Source organism: Acartia tonsa, chromosome 6 (assembly GCF_053477335.1).
Source record: "Acartia tonsa isolate MP-2025a chromosome 6, ASM5347733v1, whole genome shotgun sequence".
Lineage (NCBI taxonomy): Eukaryota > Metazoa > Arthropoda > Copepoda > Calanoida > Acartiidae > Acartia > Acartia tonsa.
The window spans coordinates 37,229,615-37,248,657 of NC_137265.1; the positions used below are offsets into that span (position 1 = coordinate 37,229,615).

Consider the following 19,043-nt stretch of genomic DNA (forward strand, 5'->3'; position numbering starts at 1 on the left):
AAACAACGTAAATGCTTTAAAAATACTGAATTAAAAAAGGAAAGGAGAGGCCTATGGTAGATCAAAGAAATTTCCACAAAAAAAAATACAAGAACAGAATTAAGTTTGTATTGGTAATAATTTATCTCCAATAGACCTATCCCTATACCATTGAAATGTTGAGCACTGGTGGTTAGGTAACTTTAAATCACATTCTAAGTAGATTACATATATTAAGTAATACAAATATTATAAAATATTCTACAAATACCTAAATATCAGTACTTGGATTAAAATTTTACATTATTATACCAAGGGAGGGATATTTTCACTGAAGAATAACTATTCTGTCCCCATCTTTTACGCCAATCACAAATAATCACAAGAGAAAATTTGATTTTTTTTCTGTGTACAAGATAAAATTTCAGACAAAATTAAGGTTGAATAGTTTTTCTTCAAATAAAATATTCCTAATATCCCTTAGTTAGTACCCATAGAATTTTCTTAAGTTTGAACATAACTCTAATTTATTTCTATATTGTGCTTTAACTTGTCATATAATATATTTTTGTTTATAGTTCAACGTTTTCTCTCTGGGCTGATGGATGAGGGGTTGATGGAGTAGCTTCGTCTCGAACTGTTTTACTGTTAGCTTTCTTTCTTCTACAATAAAAAGTTGTAAATATTATGCACTTAATTTCAAATTAATTAAGCCAATTCCATTCCATAATTGGAAAAGAACATTTAACTTAGATACAGAAAAAAATTAGAAATCTAGTGACTTCTAGTGACATCTAAGTAAAAATATATTTACTTTAACACTAACAGTTCGCTAGTTATCACTTATCTAAGCTAATTTTACGTGTGTTTATTATTGAGAATGCTCTTAAGAATAAAAGTAGACTGCGTAGAGACATTATCGTAAGTTAATTTAAATAAGATTAGACTAGACGTACCTTCGACTTTGCCTTACAAAAGAACACGTCAAGACAAAAAAAAGCGTAGCTGCGCTATAACACATCCCCTTCTGTATAATTTCAAAAGCGTTACCTATTTTTAATATTGCTAAGGTTCTCATAGGCCGCCTGTATCTCCAGGAACTTCTGCTGGGCCTCTTCCTTGCCCTCTCCACGCACCTTGTCAGGGTGCCATTGCTTAGACAGCTCACGATATCTGAATAATAAGTAAATGATAAACTTTTTTGCTGCTATTATATCGACTTTATAGTATTTTCAATTGAAATTTCCATTTTGTGATAAAACTTTTATGTGATATAAGGGAAGTGGGTAAAAGGGTAAAATATGAATGAAGTGGATTGAGGGAGAATTTTACACGATCCTTATTTATTGGCTTACAATCTTTGGACACAAGATATTTATAAAATCTTGATTGACTGGTACAAATAATTTTAATGTACAGAAGGGGTAATTTTGTTTATCTTGTTATTACTTGAGGTAGCTCCACCAATAAAAAAAAAATAGTTTTGAACATTTCGTCTTGTTACCTTGATTTAATTTGCTCTTGCGTGGCACCCGCCTCCAACCCCAGGACCTTGAGCGAGTTCTTCTCCCCGAAAGGATCCAAACTGTCGACCAGGTTGGTCCAGGCAGACATGAACCCGTGCTCCAGCATGTGATTCCAGTGCTCACGTACATTCCGTTGGAATTCCTGAACAAATAAGATATTTGAAAAATCAGTTTTATTATTGATCAAGAGGTACATTGTGAGGAAGCACTAAATTAATTCAGAATGGAGGATATTATTCAAAAGATATTACGATGTACAGCGTAGCAACTATATAATCGTTACTAGAAAGTCCGTATGTCCATTTTAAACGTGTTGATTTTTAACCTTATTAACAGCAATTTTTATGTGATATAATTATCCTATTCATATGATTTTTGGAATACTGATTCCTATTACAACAAGACTCAATATTATGAGCAAAGCATCTCTATAATCAAGTCCTAAAAATTTAAGTGTGTCCTTAAAAAGTATCCTGTAATTAATCAGTTTTACAACAAATTTACTTTAAATTTTATTTAGACTTAGATACATATCTATATTCTGATTTTTCAGTTCTGACACTCTAAAAGTGTTAATGTTCGTTTGTCATACCGTTTCAGGGCTTAGCTTTTAAGAATGTTTTCATCCTTGTTATTAAGTTAATTAAGCGGCATCTTTTGCTAAGCAATATATGTACCTGTACAAGAGGAGATTTCAAGAAGTTGCCGACAGCATCTCTCATCTTTATTCTATCTCCATTATGATTCACCTTAATTTAATACAATTAAAATCTTCAATTAAATCAGATTGATGAGCTAGCGGTTGGACATCTAGCATCTAGGGATTTTAATAAAGTGCTCTTTGAGGTCTCTGGGGGCACTTTACTAACAAAATACATCATCTTTCCTTTATAAAAGAATAAAAACTGCCAAAGGAAGCTTTCCACTTCAGCCATAAGAAAGTCTTTCAACTTTTGAAAAGTTTAGAGCAATTATGTAAAATTCAATAGCCATTTTCGAGATCTTAATTGACACATAGACATCCAACTACTTTTGTCCAGTCCAATCTAACGGCTGTCCATTTTTAGGTCGAGCCAGAACAAAAGGTTGCTTTCATTCTACTGCGGCAGATATTATAAATAATTGGTCTGTTCATTTCTTTTTTCTTTCATTCAAAAACAAAACTTTTTTCAGACCGTCTATCTATAATGTCAGCCGACTCTTAAGAGAAATCTAGGCTGGCACTATCCAATATACAGGTAGAGCAGCCATTTCTCTATAATAAAAATACTATATCTAACCCCTCCATGTACCTAATGTAAGGGGAGGGAAAACTATGGCTGGTAGCTAGGATAAAGATTTAGGCTTCTAATGCTGGTTCATTTATTAATATTATATTATTTTAGTAAACCAACATCAACCTGCCCCCCTCTACCACGACCCATTACAGAAATCTATGTCCGGACAGCCACAGTGGTAACCCCGAGACTGGAGGACTAGAGACTGGAGAGAACAGGACAAGCAGATTCGATCAGCACACTGTATAACCAGCAGGAACAAAATTTATTCCAGCAAAGTGCCTAGAAGTCTTTGTGTCTGTCTGTTAACAATATCTATCAAGCCAACAATTTGACTTTGACAACTTTAGTATGTATATACCTAGACCAATAAGATAATGTTTTTTTTGTTGAAATTTAAAGATGTTGTGTATTTCTATCCAAAACAGGTATAAAAAGAGGTGTAGATTATAATTTTCATTACCTCAGCATTAAAATAGAAGTAGCTGCCCCACATGGAAGTATAAAGCAGTCCCGCCAGTACCAAAACTGTCACTGATTTACACGTTGAGCTTCTGTCGTCTTCGATTTTACGCCACTTACGCCGGAAACAGTAGGCTCCTGGTGAGTACATAAAAGATGTCTAAATGTGTGTCTGTTTTTATTATAAAACTTTTTTGGGCCCTGGAAAAGTTTATGACTATTGGGTTAGTCAACCCTACCTTCACCTTCCCAAGAAAAATCCCCCCCCCCCCCCCAACAAAAAATAGGGTCGACTAAACCCCTTCAATAAAGAGGTCCCGGGTACCAAAAAAGCGGATGATTCCTATGATTTATATTTACATTTCAAAGGCAATTTTACAGAAGCATGGTAAAAATAATTTTTTTATCACGTTTCATATTAGGTAAAGTAGCTCAAGGAAACAAGAGAAGAATGTCAGTGTTGACAAATTTTTTTTGTATAGGTATTAAAAACATATTCTAAAAAGTTTACCTGCTAAGGTACACAAAGAACCAGCATTGATTCCAAAATAATACAGAGGTACAGTTAGGTAACAGCCTAGCAGGGGCCCTTTTATACTTCCTTCCCATCTAAACGTATACATACAGGAATAAATATATAATACAAGAGGGTTCCACGACAAACGTAAGAGTCCCAAACGTCAGAGTGGAAAAACATCAGAGTGGACAAACGCAAGAGTCCCAAACGTCAGAGTGGGACAAACGTCAGAGTGGGACAAACGTCAGAGTGGACAAACGCAGGATTTTTGGGACAAACGTCAGAGTGGACATTTTATAAGTAAAACGTATGAGTCTCGATTTTATAATCATTAAAGCGCTGCGGCTAGGTAGGCCAGGGTGCTGAGTGCTGCAGCCAGAGTCATTTTCTTTATGATTAGGTTAGGTTAGGTTATAGGCTAGGGGGCCGAGCGCCCGCGGCTAGGCAGGCTAGGGGGCCGAGCGCTGCGGCTAGGTAGGCCAGGGTGCTGAGTGCTGCAGCCAGAGTCATTTTCTTTATGATTAGGTTAGGTTAGGTTATAGGCTAGGGGGCCGAGCGCCCGCGGCTAGGCAGGCTAGGGGGCCTAACTGTCTATTTTTTGTCATATAATTAAAATAGCATAGACTCTGATGTTTTACTTAAGCAATGTCCACTCTGACGTTTGTCCCACTCTGACGTTTGTCCCACTCTGACGTTTGTCCCACTCTGACGTTTGGGACTCTTGCGTTTGGGACTCTTGCGTTTGTCCACTCTGACGTTTGGGACTCTTACGTTTGGGGTAGGACCTACAAGAGTATTCGGATTTCTGTTTGCAATTCTATTATCTATAATACAAAGTAGAACGATGTTTGTTTGTCTGTTTCGTTTGTCTTTTGTTTGTAGCGAAGGATCTTGCTAACCGCTGAACCGATCGGGTTCTCCTTTACAGGGTAGCTTCTCATAGGTCCCGGGAAGGTTTATAACTATTTTCATGGAGGGTGGAACACCCCCTCCCCCCCCAAAAATGAAAAATACCCCCCCAAATTTTTTTTTCTTTTTAAACTAAAATTAAAATAGTGTGGTCGACTACCCCCCCCCCCCCAAAAAAAATCCCCCCCCAAAGAAATTTTTTAAAATTTTTGTTTTAAATCTAAAATACGAAAAATTGGTTCGATCAAACCTCTTGGGGCAAAGCCCCTAGAGGCTAGGGGCGAAGCCACTAGTACTTAATAAAGGACTTAATATCTGCTGGGTATAAGTGCTGCTTTTCAGTGTATCTTTCTTTAGGTCAGTAATACCAACAAAGTATTTAACACTGTACCTTAATTACATATACATACATTTCTGAAAACAAATTATGTTTTACCTGCCAATGTTTCCGACCAGCCAGACACCAATGGCAGCTCCCAGCGGATTCAGTACGGGCTTGAGCCAATACAGATCATAGCCAATATCCTCCTTGTTAGGTATAGCCATACCAGGTAGCACTCCAAACATGTTACCAACAACTATAATAATAATAATAATAGTACAGATCATAATATCCTCCTAGTTAGGTATAGCCATACCAGGTAGCACTCCAAACATGTTACCAACAACTATGATAATAATAATAATAGTACAGATCATAATATCCTCCTTGTTAGGTATAGGTAGCACTCCAAACATGTTACCAACAACTATAATAATAATAATAATGGTACATATTATAATAATTTCCTCCTAGTTAGGTATAGCCATACCAGGTAGCACTCCAAACACTCCTTGTTAGGTAAAGCCATACCAGGTAGGTAGCACTCCAAACATGTTACCAACAACTATAATAATAATGGTAGACATCATAATATCCTCCTTGTGAGGTATAGCCATACCAGGTAGCACTCCAAACATGTTACCAACAACTATAATAATAATAATAATAGTACAGATCATAATATCCTCCTTGTTAGGTAAAGCCATACCAGGTAGGTAGCACTCCAAACATGTTACCAACAACTATAATAATAATGGTACAGATCATAATATTCTCCTTGATAGGTATAGCCATAAAGACTTATTGTTTACTAATGGCCCAAACAGAATAACAAATATCGAAAATATTGGAAATCTTGCTAATAGTGACCATTGTATACTGAGTATAGACATTTTATGTGATTCTTTTCCACTCGCAACCTATGATATGATACCAAATTATGAACACAAATTACCTTAAAAGCTTTACATAGACATTGTTTTTTATATCTTAATAACTTTAGATGGGTTTCAACTTACCAAGCATACCCATCCATCTTGCCATTTTCCAGGGAGGAACTTCGTTTGCTTTCATTTGCTCCTTCATTTTCCTTAACATAATGGATGTAAAATATACGTGGATATTATGACAGGGAAAAAAATGTCGTCAATATAGCTTGCTAACTTAGAACTCGTTTATTGGTAAGTTCGTTAATCCAGTAGGAGGGGAGGAGATGAGGTAAAGGGGAAATCGTTATTTTAGCCCGCTGCAAGCTTCACTTTATTAGAGAACATGAAAATGAAAAAATTGTAAGATCCAAGTTATAATATATTCATTTTTACAAAAAAAAATACAAGAATAGTACAATGGACGACAATATTATAGTTACACCAAAAACTAGATAGACACAGTATTAAGTTTTTCTAGGCGTTTGGAACTAATCGACTCAGTCATACACAAAACTATGAACACGACATATAAACATTAAGTTAATCAGCTAAGGAAATCTAATATAAATTTTTACCTAACATGAGCTGCTTCTTTGTTATAATCGGCAACATATTCTGGAATTCTCCATAAATCCCTGAAATTTTAATACATACATTCATTTCATAATTCATTAATACATTTCAATAAAGGAGGGATAATACAATATCCGATATATTGATGTACATCCCCAATGATAATAAACAGATTTACCCCTTCTGTAGATTGCAATTAATAGATGAAACGTTTGTACTCTTAACTTAAAAAACCAACTAATCAAAGGGGGAGGGGGGAAAGAGGGAGGATGTGCCACTTTTTAAAACCAAATATAAAACGCGCATGATCTCAGCCCATAAAAGAATTACAGATCTAAAATTTGGCACAGCAGTTGCTTTTGTGGAGAACAATATGGAACTGCGATGAAACGGCGGCGGAACTGCTGCTCCCGCCGAATTTTTTTTTGCCTTTTCTCGCCATATTAGACAATTTTTAATCATCTGAGATACCTAAACCTTTTTTTTTCATAAAAATTTTCCTTATATTTTCACTTGAAAATTGTAAGATTTTACACTTGCAATTTTTTTAATATTGACATATTTGAAATATTACAAGTATCACGTGAAAATATAAGGAAATTCTTATGATAAAAAAACGTTTATCTTAGATGATTGAGAACTGTAGGTATAATTTGGCGAAAAAAGGCAAAAAAAAATTCGGCGAGAAACGACGGTTTTTGGCGGGAGCGGCGGTTCCGCCACCGTTTCTTCACACTTCTCTATTATCCTCCACAAAAGCAACTGCTGTGCTGAATTTTAGAGCTGTAACTCTTTTATGGGCTGAGATCATACGCGTTTTAAGTGGCACATCCGCCCCCCCCCCCCCCTCCCTCTTTCAATAAAGGTCACAAGAGATTTTAAGCCAACGAATAAGAAAATATTGCCATAAAGATTTGAAGACTAGTGTAATATACAGCCCAGTGTCTCCTCCCTCCCTGAAGCTAAACTAGGCTAAAATTGAAATGCCTATTGTTTTTGTTATAAAAATTATGCTATGAAAATGGCGGAAAAAATAAATTATGATGTGTTACCTGAACCATCCAGCGCCAAAGTATCCTCCAGGTAGACACCACCAGACAAAGGCCTGCTTCCAGCGACGGAGGTATAGATGGTGCAGACCTAGTCCACCTTAACATATCATGATATTAAGATCGAGATTTTTTTGAACAAACATTTAGGCACTGGGTAAGGAAATATTTCTAAACCTTTTGTACCATCAACCAAATTTTTTTTTTCTTTAGGGTGGGGAAAAACAATCCTTTTTGAGGATTTAATTTTTTTTGTTGGGGGCGGTGTGTTGGTTGGGATTCCTCTTCGAGTCTACATGGCAATCTAAAATTTTGGGGTAATATCTAATATTTTCCCTCTTGTAAATCCTTGCCCTTAGGTATACATAAGCATAAAAACTTTAAAAATATCCTTGCTCCCAGGGATCTAAAGGGATAAATTGATGTACTTTCCCAATAATGATACAAAAAATACCCCTTTCAGTAGATTACAATCATTGGTTGAAACGTTTGGACACTCAACCAAAACCAACAAATCAAATAGGTGTTGATACAACGTTGAAAACGTATTATTTACTTCTGTAACTTTACAATATAAATTTTATTTATAGTCCTGCGTTAACAGAACTCAAGAAAATTCTACTTTTATTAGGGCGAAGCCGCTAGTATAATTAAATTAATTATATAAAGTAGTAGGTTTATTGTCTGAAGCTTAAGATCTCGTGTAACTCGAATGCCTGATTTTCATAAGTAACTTATAATTAAAAACAAACCTCTTTCTTTATTAGTAATATTGTAAATTTTGATAGTTTTTAATTAAATCTTATTGTTGTTTTATAAAGTTAGGTTGCATTTTTACAAAAATGCTTCTTTTAATACTAATTACAAACCGTACCCAACAAATAAAAAAATTATTTGAGACGCCTAGCGGCAAAATTACAAACTACATATCATATAATTTCTTGATCAAAGTGTAATTTACCACCACCAAATTAAACAGTAAAACAGTTTTGGAGGGTATCAACCTTCCCCCATAAAACATGTAGAAATGCAACATATTTCTTTTTATCTGAAGCTTAAGATCCGAATGGGCTGTACTTTTTGAGATAACGATGCTATAAAACTTCTGTAACATATACAGTATGAAATCATTAATTAAAGTTATAGATATATAATATATTTATAATCCTGCGTTAGAGGACTACTTTTATTAGGGCGAAGCCGCTAATATAATTAAATTAATTATATGAAGTAGTAGGATGTTTGTCTATAGCTTGTGATATCGTGTAACTGTAACGTGTAAAGTCTGATTTTCATGACCAACCTATAATTAAAAACAAACCTCTCTATTTTATAGCAATACTGCAAATTTTGATGATTTTTACTCCAAAGTTGTTAGCCGATGAATAAGAAAACGTTATTATACTTTTCCTACCTCCAATTAACCATAAAAAGTAGGCCACACAAACATTTGCCATTTTCTTCTCTGTCCCTTCTTCACTCCAAATTAATATATTTAACTTAACATTTGTGTAATCTTTATCTGAAATATCACAGTTTCAAAAATTTTCAACAAATATATTATTATTCAGGTACAAAATCACAAAAATAATGCATATATGGGATCTAAAGGGATAAGACATTAACTGATAAATTTATGTACGTCCTAAATGAAGATGCACAAAATTACCATTTTTAGATTACAATTGAAACGTTTGGAAACTCAACTTAAGAAGCCAACCAATTAAAATTCCTTAAAGTCCTAAAAGTTGTTCAGCCAAAACATTGGGGGCTTGTGTAATAAACAGCCAAATGTCCCCTCCCTCCCTGATTATATATCCTTATAAAACATCAAACTTCTTTGGATCCAAGGCTTTAGATCGCTCTAGTACACCAGGTTCAACTACCATTGTTATTTTGGATAAATCTAAAAAAAAACATATAATTCAGTGAAGAAATAAATCATACCTAATGGTAATTATTTTCTTGCAAATTATTGCTTAATTGCTTTTTACTAAAACAATAGTAGGTATTTAAATAAACTGTTATGTTAACTAGCAGAAAAAAAGTTAATTCTAATGGTGAAAACATGCACAACAAACCTACCTAACTTTTTATCCGTGCACAATTCAGGATGAATATTAAGAGGGTTCAGGCCTGGCAAGCTGCTCATCTTTTCTATAAAAAAAAACAAGGATGACAACATCCATAGTAAAATAGCATATAGATATAAAAGTAATCCCAGAAAGTAAGTACCTAATAAATATAATGAGTTGCTTAGTATAGATGCTCAGTGGTCAAATGAACCTCACCTCAAAATTTCAGATGTCTATCTTTGACAACAGCTGAGAAAAACAAATATTTTCCAAAAAATTATATATTTCAGAGCAGTACTGATAGACTTATGGTCATAGATATTTCTATAGAGTAAACCTATGTGTATTGGTCAACAAAGTTTTCACAATAAATCTGCCTTCTTTATTAAATAGAACTTTGATGTCCTAGAGCGAATTACTGGCAGACTAACGGAACAAGTGAGTCATAGAGTAGATACATATTAGTCAGACTCAGGAGAATCTTCACAAAATTATAATATCTAGCCTTCTATAAAGACTAGCAGCCCAGTAAAGATAATTTTCCACAAAAATAAAATGCAAAACATTACAGGCAAACAGTTTCGTTGTGGACTGGCTGACGTACAGACAGCCAAAGTGAATAATAGTGTAGCTTCACTTCTAAATAAATATTTACCAAACTGTGCAACACTACTAGATTTTTCATCAAAATCTTCTGTTGTAGTATATCTAAACAATCATCAATCATTTTCAAATTTTTCCAAAAAATATTTTTCTAAAGGATGTTCATAATGATTTCGTTTTATCTTAAGAAAAATTCCAATTGAACATAGGTACCATTATCCATTAGTAAGTAAAACTAAATGTATTTTTTTAGCAAGTAAAAAATGCAATGCTTTAAATATCCCCAGAAAGAAAATAATATTGTATGAAAGAAAATATCATTTCTAAGGCGTGAAAGTAAGAGGCAAAATAGTTTACTTCTTCTAAGGTGAATATACCCTATTTTCTGTCCGAAAATTAATATTACAAACCTGCTCAAAGGTCCTCTGTAATTCTCAAGGTAGTCACTTTCATTTGAATTCAAATTTCCAATTGCCAAATATGAAATATCTGATAACAGACGTGTCACTCTAAAACAATTAAAGTTTTTTTTCTTTTTAATCTTAGTTACAAGTCTTAAAATATATATTTTATTTATTTTTTCTTTAATAACAAAACTTTCCCTTAAAATTTTCCTTTTTGAGAAAGTAATTTAAAAATTCATACTCAATTTGTCGGTTTTTCTTTTCTTTTTCATAGGAAAATTTTGAGGTAAAAGTCACATTTGCTGCGCTCATTGAAGGGTAGGTTAAGTAAAGGTTAGATAGCCCCATTGAGTTGGGGTCCCTTGAAGCTAGGAATATGTCTTTTTAAAATAAGAAATGGGTGGGAGGGGTAACGAAGCACAAAAATCATGAATGGTTAAACGTACAATGTAAGTCCAGAAGTTTGGTGTACATCAGAGAAATAAGAAAAATTCAGTAGTCTATCTCAAATAGCAGCCCAGAAAAATACATTTTCTCCTCCCTATCGTTAAGGACGAACTTTCAAAGTGAATTATAGAGTAGCTTCGCTACTAAAAATAGTGTCTCACTCTGACCTGGCTGATGTAACTGGATTAAGAGAAGGGGGCACCTCTCCCTCAGATAGGCACGCGAAATATCTTTTTAAAATGAAAGATTAGTTTTTATTAAAACTGAAGCCTTATGTAAAATGAAAAAAGATTATGTCTTTAAGGTGCTTTCAAACTATTTATGTGTTCATCTGTAGCCGTGCTATTACTTAGTTTCTAGGTCAATAGTTGTGCAGTGCAGCCAATTATTTCATTATTCGATAGTTATTAATTTATATTATAATTATTTACCTATAGATGGAAGCATAGTCTATCCCGCCGCATTCATCAGGATCTGGATGATCCTCAAACTCAGCTATCCAGTTCAAGGAGTTAGAGATCATATTTTCACAATGAGGAGCTTTTGGTCGACCTAAATGATAAGTAAGTAAGTTGTTAGGGGGTGGGTTGGGGGAAGATTTTCAAAAAAAAAAAAATAATGGTATAAGGGTTTTACATTAGGTTAGGTTACATTGGGAACAGGGTTAGAGCAGCATAGGTTTAGGCCCCACAAGGGTTATATTAGTCATAAGAATTGACGTTTCTCCTTTTCCCTTGCTCCGTTAAGACTTGGTTCCACTGGATTTTTTTCTTCTCCAAGTGTAGAAATTTTAGGTTGGAGTGGTTAATTGTCAAGAATTGATTTAAGGGAAAGCATCGAACGCTTTGTTTAAATCAAAAGCATACAGTACTACGCTCTTATATACTACCAAATAAGATTCTCATTGAATTGCATGTTCTAATTAGCCGTCTTGGCAAAAAAATAACAATTATTATTTCTATGTGGTATCTCCTAAGCTAAGGGGTACCTGGCAGCACCTAAAAAAACATTATTACTATTTGTATTAGTTACCTGCTTTTTCTCTGGCAGCATCGTTTTTCTCTCGAATACTTTTAATATTTCCAATCCATTCATCAATGGCAGAATGAGTTTTGATTTTAACCACATTCTGTTCAATTCCAGTGAAATTCTAAAATATGAACATTAAACAATTTTATATGTTTTTCCCAAAAGTTCCTATCGAGCCAAAACTCAACCCTCCTTATTTGAAAAAATAATTTTTTGATAAATGTATCTGACCCTGCGAGGCTACCCAATACCCAAAATAACCTAACCTAAAAACCTCACCTAAAGTAATGAACAATTGAAAAACTACCCACCCACACTTATTTTCCATTTATTTCAATAGATGGGGGTGATTTCTGTGATTAACAACGCACTTGAGGAAAAACGCCTAATAAAGTAATAAAATAGTTTTCCATTTTTTAAAAATACGTAAGCATTTGCACTATATGGCGCATGTATGCTATATGTATTCTTAAGTGTGTTATTTTTTATATGATTCCTATACAAGCTTTTAATTGTGATAATTTTCTCTGTTAACTTTAAAAATGAAGATTAACAAGGATACCTCTCTCCAAAGATGCTCTGGTGTATCACTTCTAGAGGCCGGTTCTGAATCACTCTTTTTGGGCTAAAATAAAAAAAAATTAAAGATCTTTCCCTACAGACAGTGATAGACATCCTGTTACTTTTATATAAGCAATAAACATGTTAAACAACTAATTTCATATGAATTCTAATTTAAAATTAAGTTTTTGTATTGAAGACACTTGTAGTATCATCATATTAACAAAAATGACTAACATGACATTTTTAAATTGTCAAAAAATAACAAAAGATTTAATTAAATAAACAGGTGCAATATTATCCTCTCTATTATTTATAATCTCTCTTTTTTACCTCTTGTATTTTTCTTATAATGTTACCAACAACTTCATATGTTCCATCTTCCTAAAGTAATGAAAAATGTTAAATTTTGCCAAGCATTTCTATCATTTTACTATAAATAACATTATGTTGCAATCAATTTTGAGTATTTAATTTATTTTTTATAGTTCCAATTTAATAAGTAATAAGATTATTACTAGTTCAATAGGTCGTACAAAACTCAGGAAGACAGGGGGTATTAGACTGTAAATAACACTGGTACCCAAAGTTTTATCAACATATTTCCTTCATTCGCTAGCTTCAATACTTTGATAACTTAAAAAAAAAACTTTTTTGTTTATTTTGGTTGAAACAATACTTAATAAGCATTCAAATATTCCCACCAATAATTTTATTCTACGGAAGGGAATTTGTTTATCAATTTATCCCATTCCACAAGATCCCAGGAAAACCACCAGTTCTGGAGTAACTCTAATAATAAACTTACTCTGACAGCTCTTCTTTCTTCAGTGTAAGCTTGTTTTCTTTTTTCTTTATAAATTAAACTTTTAATAGAGTCATCTGTTCTGTCTGGCAACGCGGCCATCAATGACTCGAGATCCTAAAAAAAATAACGCAAATCAAATAATGTTATATAGAAAGCAGTGTGCCGGAGCCGTATAATTTTGATGCGGCTCCGGCTCCGGCTCCGGCTCCGCGGAGCCGTATTTGGAAATACGGCTCCCGGCTCCGGCTCCGGCTCCAGCTCCGGCTCCGGCTCCTACCTTAAAATTAATATATCAATTTTTTTTCATTATTGAATTTGATAAAATAAAATAAATAATATAAAATATTTTGCTTTTATTTGATTAAAGCTATATAAAAGTAGAAGGATGTGTGTCTATTTGTTAAGTAACAATAGTTTTTCAGTTTATTATATGAAAATAGACCGTTGCCAAATTATAATATTACTTTAAAAAATCATTTTTAGCTAGTCCGGAGCCGGAGCCGTTTTTAACGAAAAATACGGCTCCGGATCCGGCTCCGGCTCTACCAAAAATGTTGCTGCTCCCGGCTCCCGGCTCCGGCTCCGGCTCCAGAACACTGATAGAAAGTTTATATACGCAATTTTATAATATGGTTTAAAAACCTTTTAATTTAAATATTCACCAAGGTTGAAATAAGTTGTCGGGAAGTCAAGACAAGTTTCATGAAAAGTGATGCCTTTTTTAAATAAAAAAAGATTACTAGCCCGTCATGTAAATTTTAAAATAACAAAGATACGCAATTTAGATACAGACAAATACGCATACATTCTATTTCTGTTTAAAATATCTGCATACATATTTATAATATACAATCCAAAAGAGGGATCTTTTAAGAGTATCTTTGCTATCAATGTTTATTTTTGGTAAAAACTTAAGTAACATGAAAGTGAATTTTAAGTGCAAAATCCATAATGAAATCTGTTTTATTACCTTTGTACCATATTTTCTTATGGCATCATAGAACTCTTTCTTTTCATTCTCTGATTTAATTCTTTCAGGATCTCGGATGTGGTTTCTCTGTTTTAAACTATACTCCAATCTGTCTTTGCCCTAAAAACAAAATATGTAAATCTGACTTAATTGGGGGGGGGGGGGGGAGTTCTGACACTTTTGTGTAAACAGGAAGTATAGGCTTTGTCTGTGGATAGGTAAAAATTTATAAAATGAGTTAGATTCCCCACCCCCCCTAAACATAGGTTAATTGTGATCATAAATCAAGAAAGCAGGGACCAATGGACAAATGAGTTAGATTCCCCACCCCCCCTAAACATAGGTTAATTGTGATCATAAATCAAGAAAGCAGGGACCAATGGACAATTCGTCAAAAAACCTCAGCAGCAAAGACATTTTCCAAAATGTTACCCAGCAACTTGTTGATTAGGTTTTTTATAAAAAGAACGAAACTAAGTGAAACCTTCATTCATAACGATCTAGCAGTGATCGTATGAATGGACGAAGAAGTAACTCTAGTTAGAGAGCAGATGAACTATTAAAATAAAGATAAAAATAGTGACAAAAATCAAGAAAAATAGAAAAATATAACCTTTAGTCTGTCACTTTTTCTAACAGGAACATAATCAGGATCCCTGATTCATTGACTTTTAATGCAAGAATTTTTTATAGCTTTTCTAATCCTTATACTAAAGTAACAGGATGTCTGTGTGTCTGTACCGAAGGATCTCGCTAACCGCTGAACCGATCGGGTTCTCCTTAACAGGGTAGCTTCTCATAGGTCCCGGGAAGGTTTATAACTATTTTGGTGGAGGGTATCACCACCCTCCCAAGGGAAATCACAATAAAATCGGAAAAAATTGAAATATTTCCGCCGCATAGTGTCGCTAGCGTAGTCGCGCTGCGTAGAGACATGAATTTAACAGCTGATAACATAGACAAATTATTTCTCAAATTAGATAAATAAATTTAAAAATAAACATTTAAATTGCACCAGAGGCCTCTAGGGGCGTAGCGCTAGTATGATATATCATATTAAATTGAGAAGCTACTTTATAATCCTTTTAGGCTTTAGCCCGTATATAGGTTAAGTAGTATGCTAGATTGGATAATATATATATATATATGTGTACCTAGGTTCTTTTTTTCTTTTTTTGCTAATAATTTTCTAGAACTAATAAGTTTTAAGGGTAGGCAATTAGTAGATAAAGGGTTAGTTAGCTTTGTTGTTAATTGAAATTAACTTCCGAAATTTTTTAAGATGATTGACACTTTTAACAAGCATTTAATCAATAAGTTATTTTGCTTTTCTGTTTTTTTTCTATAATATATAACAGATTTTTAAATATATTTTTGCAACGCTACTTATAGTTGTTATCATTCTTGTTAGTTCTGCAGTAAAAGTTCCTGTCTCTTTCAACTTCATCTTCCACAGCTTCTTCAAACGCATGTAGCCTCTCTTCATCTGATAAGTTTCATGACTTTTATTCAGTATCTTTAAACAAGGATAAATTTGTCCATACATGACCCTTGCATATCTCCCTATTGGATAATATTGAAAACAAATATAATGATACACAACACTATAACAATTTAACAAGTATTGTCAGTCATTGACAACAAATTAAAGAATATCTAATTACCTTCAAGGTCGATTTATCTTCAAGCTACTTTCTCCTTAATTATTTAAATTAAAATCATTCCTATGGTAGTTGAGTTTTGTTGACTGTTGTTAAATGGATTTGTTTTTCTTTGGGTGTTTGGTGTTCTTGTCTTCTTTGGAAGCTGTAGACCCTGTTTTATGTTATAGATATAATTTCTTTATTCTGATTAGGTACTAAATAGTCCAACCAATAATAAAAAGATTACTCTCCAAGTAGATTTTCTAAATTAAAGTTTACTGTTCTTTTTCAAGCTAGAACATTAACTTGTTGCTGCTGTGCTACTCATGATATTGTGGTCCTTGAATAAATAAAATACACGAATTGAATATCTAACACTAACTAACTATCTATATATTCCTGATTGCGAGTACTACTAGATTTAGGAATTTCTGAATCTTGATTGTCACTAATATCATCGTGTGTATATATTCCGCTCGTGCCTGAAATATAAATATTACTTGAATATCAACATTATAATCAGCACAGCCATTAAGGACATGCAAGCTTTATATTTTGGGTGTGGGGGGTATACAAAACCTCACTAGAAGGTACATATAATTCAAGATTTTTTCTGATAAATCTAAACTTTTTAGGGAAAAAAAACGTAATTTTACAACATAGTTGTGGTGGATTCAAATCGGAAGGCCAACGTCGAAATAAAGCATATAAAATTGACAGGATGATTGAGAGCTGAACTGGTTTTTAGCCACTCTTCATACCGACCTGGTAAAATCTCTAACTCTTCTCCTTGATTAATCCTTGCTGCCTCTGCATCATCCATCTCAACATCACTAAATGATTTCTCTGTTTGTCTGACAAGATCATCCAGATCAATATGACTATCTGTGCCTTCAATTGATGGAGTAATAGACACTTCATTACTGCTGTCTAGTGGATGGACTAAATAAAAATTAAATATTGTCCATAATTGAAAAAAACATAAGTTCGTCCTATGGTTATATTTCATCCATATATATAAAAACGCTTTCAAGACAACACAACTGATGTATGTCTAATATACTATTAGCTTAAAGCATTTGAATTGGTAAAAGCTGTGGTTATTATGCAAAACTATTAACCATTCTGCTAACAAAGTAACATGCGCGCGTTGGCCGGACATAATAGACTTCTAATCTGAGCATAATTCGCGAGATATTACCTAAATTTTGACTATTTTCTTCTTCAATTTGTTTCTTAGCCGCTGTTTTTAATTTTCCTTTCAGTTTAGAAGCCGTGGCAGCACCCTTTCTGAGGGTTAATTTTCTACCTCGTCCTTTTCTCTTTCTTGACGGCATTTTTATCTGAAAATAAATAAAAAGATTTCAGTTATTTTGATATTATTTCGATAGTGTATTCTTTTCTGGCTGCTTACATTGTATTATATCTATTATAGTTTAATCCCTTCCGCTCGATTAGTTTGTCCTTGTTTATTTTACTTTGGTTGAACCACGTAATCTTAATCTTGCATTGAATATTTTCAAAATAATAATAAACCTGAAGAAGGCACCAACGTTTCTCCTCATTTTTTCTCCTTTCTATAAGAGAGTTTTTTTTCTGTATAAACTTTGTAAATATTATTAATAGTGCTTTGTCCTTAGCCTTTAGGGCTATATTCTTTCTTTTAGCTTCACAATCAAATTTACTTTGTTGGTTGGTTGGGAGTGGGGGGTGGTAGGCTAATATTGATATCTTCCAACCCCAAACCTTTGATAAACAAGTAAAATTGTAAATTCCCTGAAAAGCACACAAGGTCTATGAGATTCAAATTTATTATAACAGACGAACAAACCACGTTCTACTGTATGTAATAGTAAAAGTAAAGAGATCCATCGAATAGGGGAGAATAAATTAATAGAGATTTTGTCCAAAAGCCGAATTATTGAAAAAAAATTATGACGGCATTTTGCGCTTTATGTGGCCATGTAATTAAAATATAAGTTTTTATTATTATTTTACATTTATTTTCTTTATAATTAAACATATAATTTTAATTAATTGATCAGAAACCTGGATATTTTGAAATAAAAATTATATTTTTATTGATAATTGATCAATTGTAATATAGAAATTGTTTTCAAAAATATTTTGAATGGACACACTTTTTTATAAGTCGCCAAAATATTAAATTTCACAATTTAAATTTTTTTTTTATTTTATTTTTCTTAAATTTATTTTTAAAAATTGCTCGTTTGTATCTTTGAATAAATAATCATCTTTTAATTATAATATTGTTTGTTTTGTAAACTCAGAATTTGGCAACCCCGGTCAAAATCTGAATTTTCTTAACTTACGCTTGTTGCCAAACCATTTCGATTTTATTTTAATTATGGATTCAATTGGCAATGTGATTAGAATTATGAATTGTCAGTGGATGATTTATTGTATGAATATTGTAATACATCTTTTCTTTATTCTTGACAGTAATAAGTTAGTTTGCTTTAAGTGTTTAAATAATTCTATGTTCGACTTACGTACGTACGTTCTATTTCTCTATAAATAGAAAATTTCTCTTAGTGGTGTAAATACTCTATAACGATGTCGTGTGTATGTCCATTCGTCCGAGTAATTCTAATCAAGGGAAAATGAAGTAGTAACTGTCTTGTATATTGTCGGATTTTTAAAAATAAACTTTTTTATTTCATTAACTTTCTTCCTTTATTACCTATCGTATCAGCCGTAATGAAAACTAACGTCTGTGTCCCTAAAAGCGAGGACACTGTAATCGTAGAGGGTAAGCGAGAGGGCATTACATTAGTTTATATTCATGACAATTAGTAATAATCTTACAACATGTTCCCGTTATTTACATAAATGAAGCTTCTGTAAGAAGTGGAACTTTGTATGAGTTTAGTAGTAAGTGAGATAATAACGCGAAACACATAAATTCTTGGTATTCTATATAAATTTGTATTAATATT

The 19,043-nt window shown here is 33.1% G+C and overlaps 2 protein-coding genes across 2 annotated transcripts; both read right to left on the reverse strand.

Annotated features, from left to right (window-relative positions):
- Nucleotides 1-257: 257 nt before the first annotated feature.
- Nucleotides 258-9,090, reverse strand: wus (TM2 and DnaJ domain-containing protein wurst). The gene is made up of 11 exons (XM_080164668.1): nucleotides 8,958-9,090; nucleotides 7,547-7,643; nucleotides 6,497-6,556; nucleotides 6,012-6,082; nucleotides 5,107-5,248; nucleotides 3,756-3,853; nucleotides 3,246-3,382; nucleotides 2,183-2,254; nucleotides 1,484-1,647; nucleotides 1,030-1,152; nucleotides 258-642 (listed from the first exon to the last, which is right to left on the reverse strand). The coding sequence occupies exons 1-11, from the start codon at nucleotides 8,998-9,000 to the stop codon at nucleotides 552-554; spliced, it is 1,098 nt and encodes a 365-aa protein (XP_080020794.1). The 5' UTR covers nucleotides 9,001-9,090; the 3' UTR covers nucleotides 258-551.
- A 140-nt stretch (nucleotides 9,091-9,230) lies between these two features.
- Nucleotides 9,231-17,462, reverse strand: LOC145322557 (uncharacterized). The gene is made up of 17 exons (XM_080164662.1): nucleotides 17,285-17,462; nucleotides 16,849-17,025; nucleotides 16,482-16,565; nucleotides 16,165-16,254; nucleotides 15,868-15,926; nucleotides 15,054-15,095; nucleotides 14,441-14,560; nucleotides 13,471-13,584; nucleotides 12,996-13,046; nucleotides 12,664-12,726; nucleotides 12,105-12,222; nucleotides 11,504-11,624; nucleotides 11,240-11,302; nucleotides 10,632-10,730; nucleotides 10,274-10,326; nucleotides 9,629-9,700; nucleotides 9,231-9,449 (listed from the first exon to the last, which is right to left on the reverse strand). The coding sequence occupies exons 1-17, from the start codon at nucleotides 17,418-17,420 to the stop codon at nucleotides 9,364-9,366; spliced, it is 1,548 nt and encodes a 515-aa protein (XP_080020788.1). The 5' UTR covers nucleotides 17,421-17,462; the 3' UTR covers nucleotides 9,231-9,363.
- Nucleotides 17,463-19,043: the final 1,581 nt, after the last annotated feature.

Coding starts and splice junctions, on each gene's coding strand:
- wus (XM_080164668.1), bottom strand. CDS start 9,000: ATGGCAAATGTTTGTGTGGCCTACTTTTTATGGTTAATTGGAG. Junction 6,083..6,496: donor AAAGAAGCAGCTCATGTTAG/GTAAAAATTTAT, acceptor CATTATGTTAAG/GAAAATGAAGGAGCAAATGA. Junction 3,383..3,755: donor TTCTTTGTGTACCTTAGCAG/GTAAACTTTTTA, acceptor TGTACTCACCAG/GAGCCTACTGTTTCCGGCGT.
- LOC145322557 (XM_080164662.1), bottom strand. CDS start 17,420: ATGCCGTCAAGAAAGAGAAAAGGACGAGGTAGAAAATTAACCCTCAGA. Junction 17,026..17,284: donor AGAAAATAGTCAAAATTTAG/GTAATATCTCGC, acceptor ATTTTTATTTAG/TCCATCCACTAGACAGCAGT. Junction 12,223..12,663: donor CAGAGCATCTTTGGAGAGAG/GTATCCTTGTTA, acceptor TTCATATTTTAG/AATTTCACTGGAATTGAACA.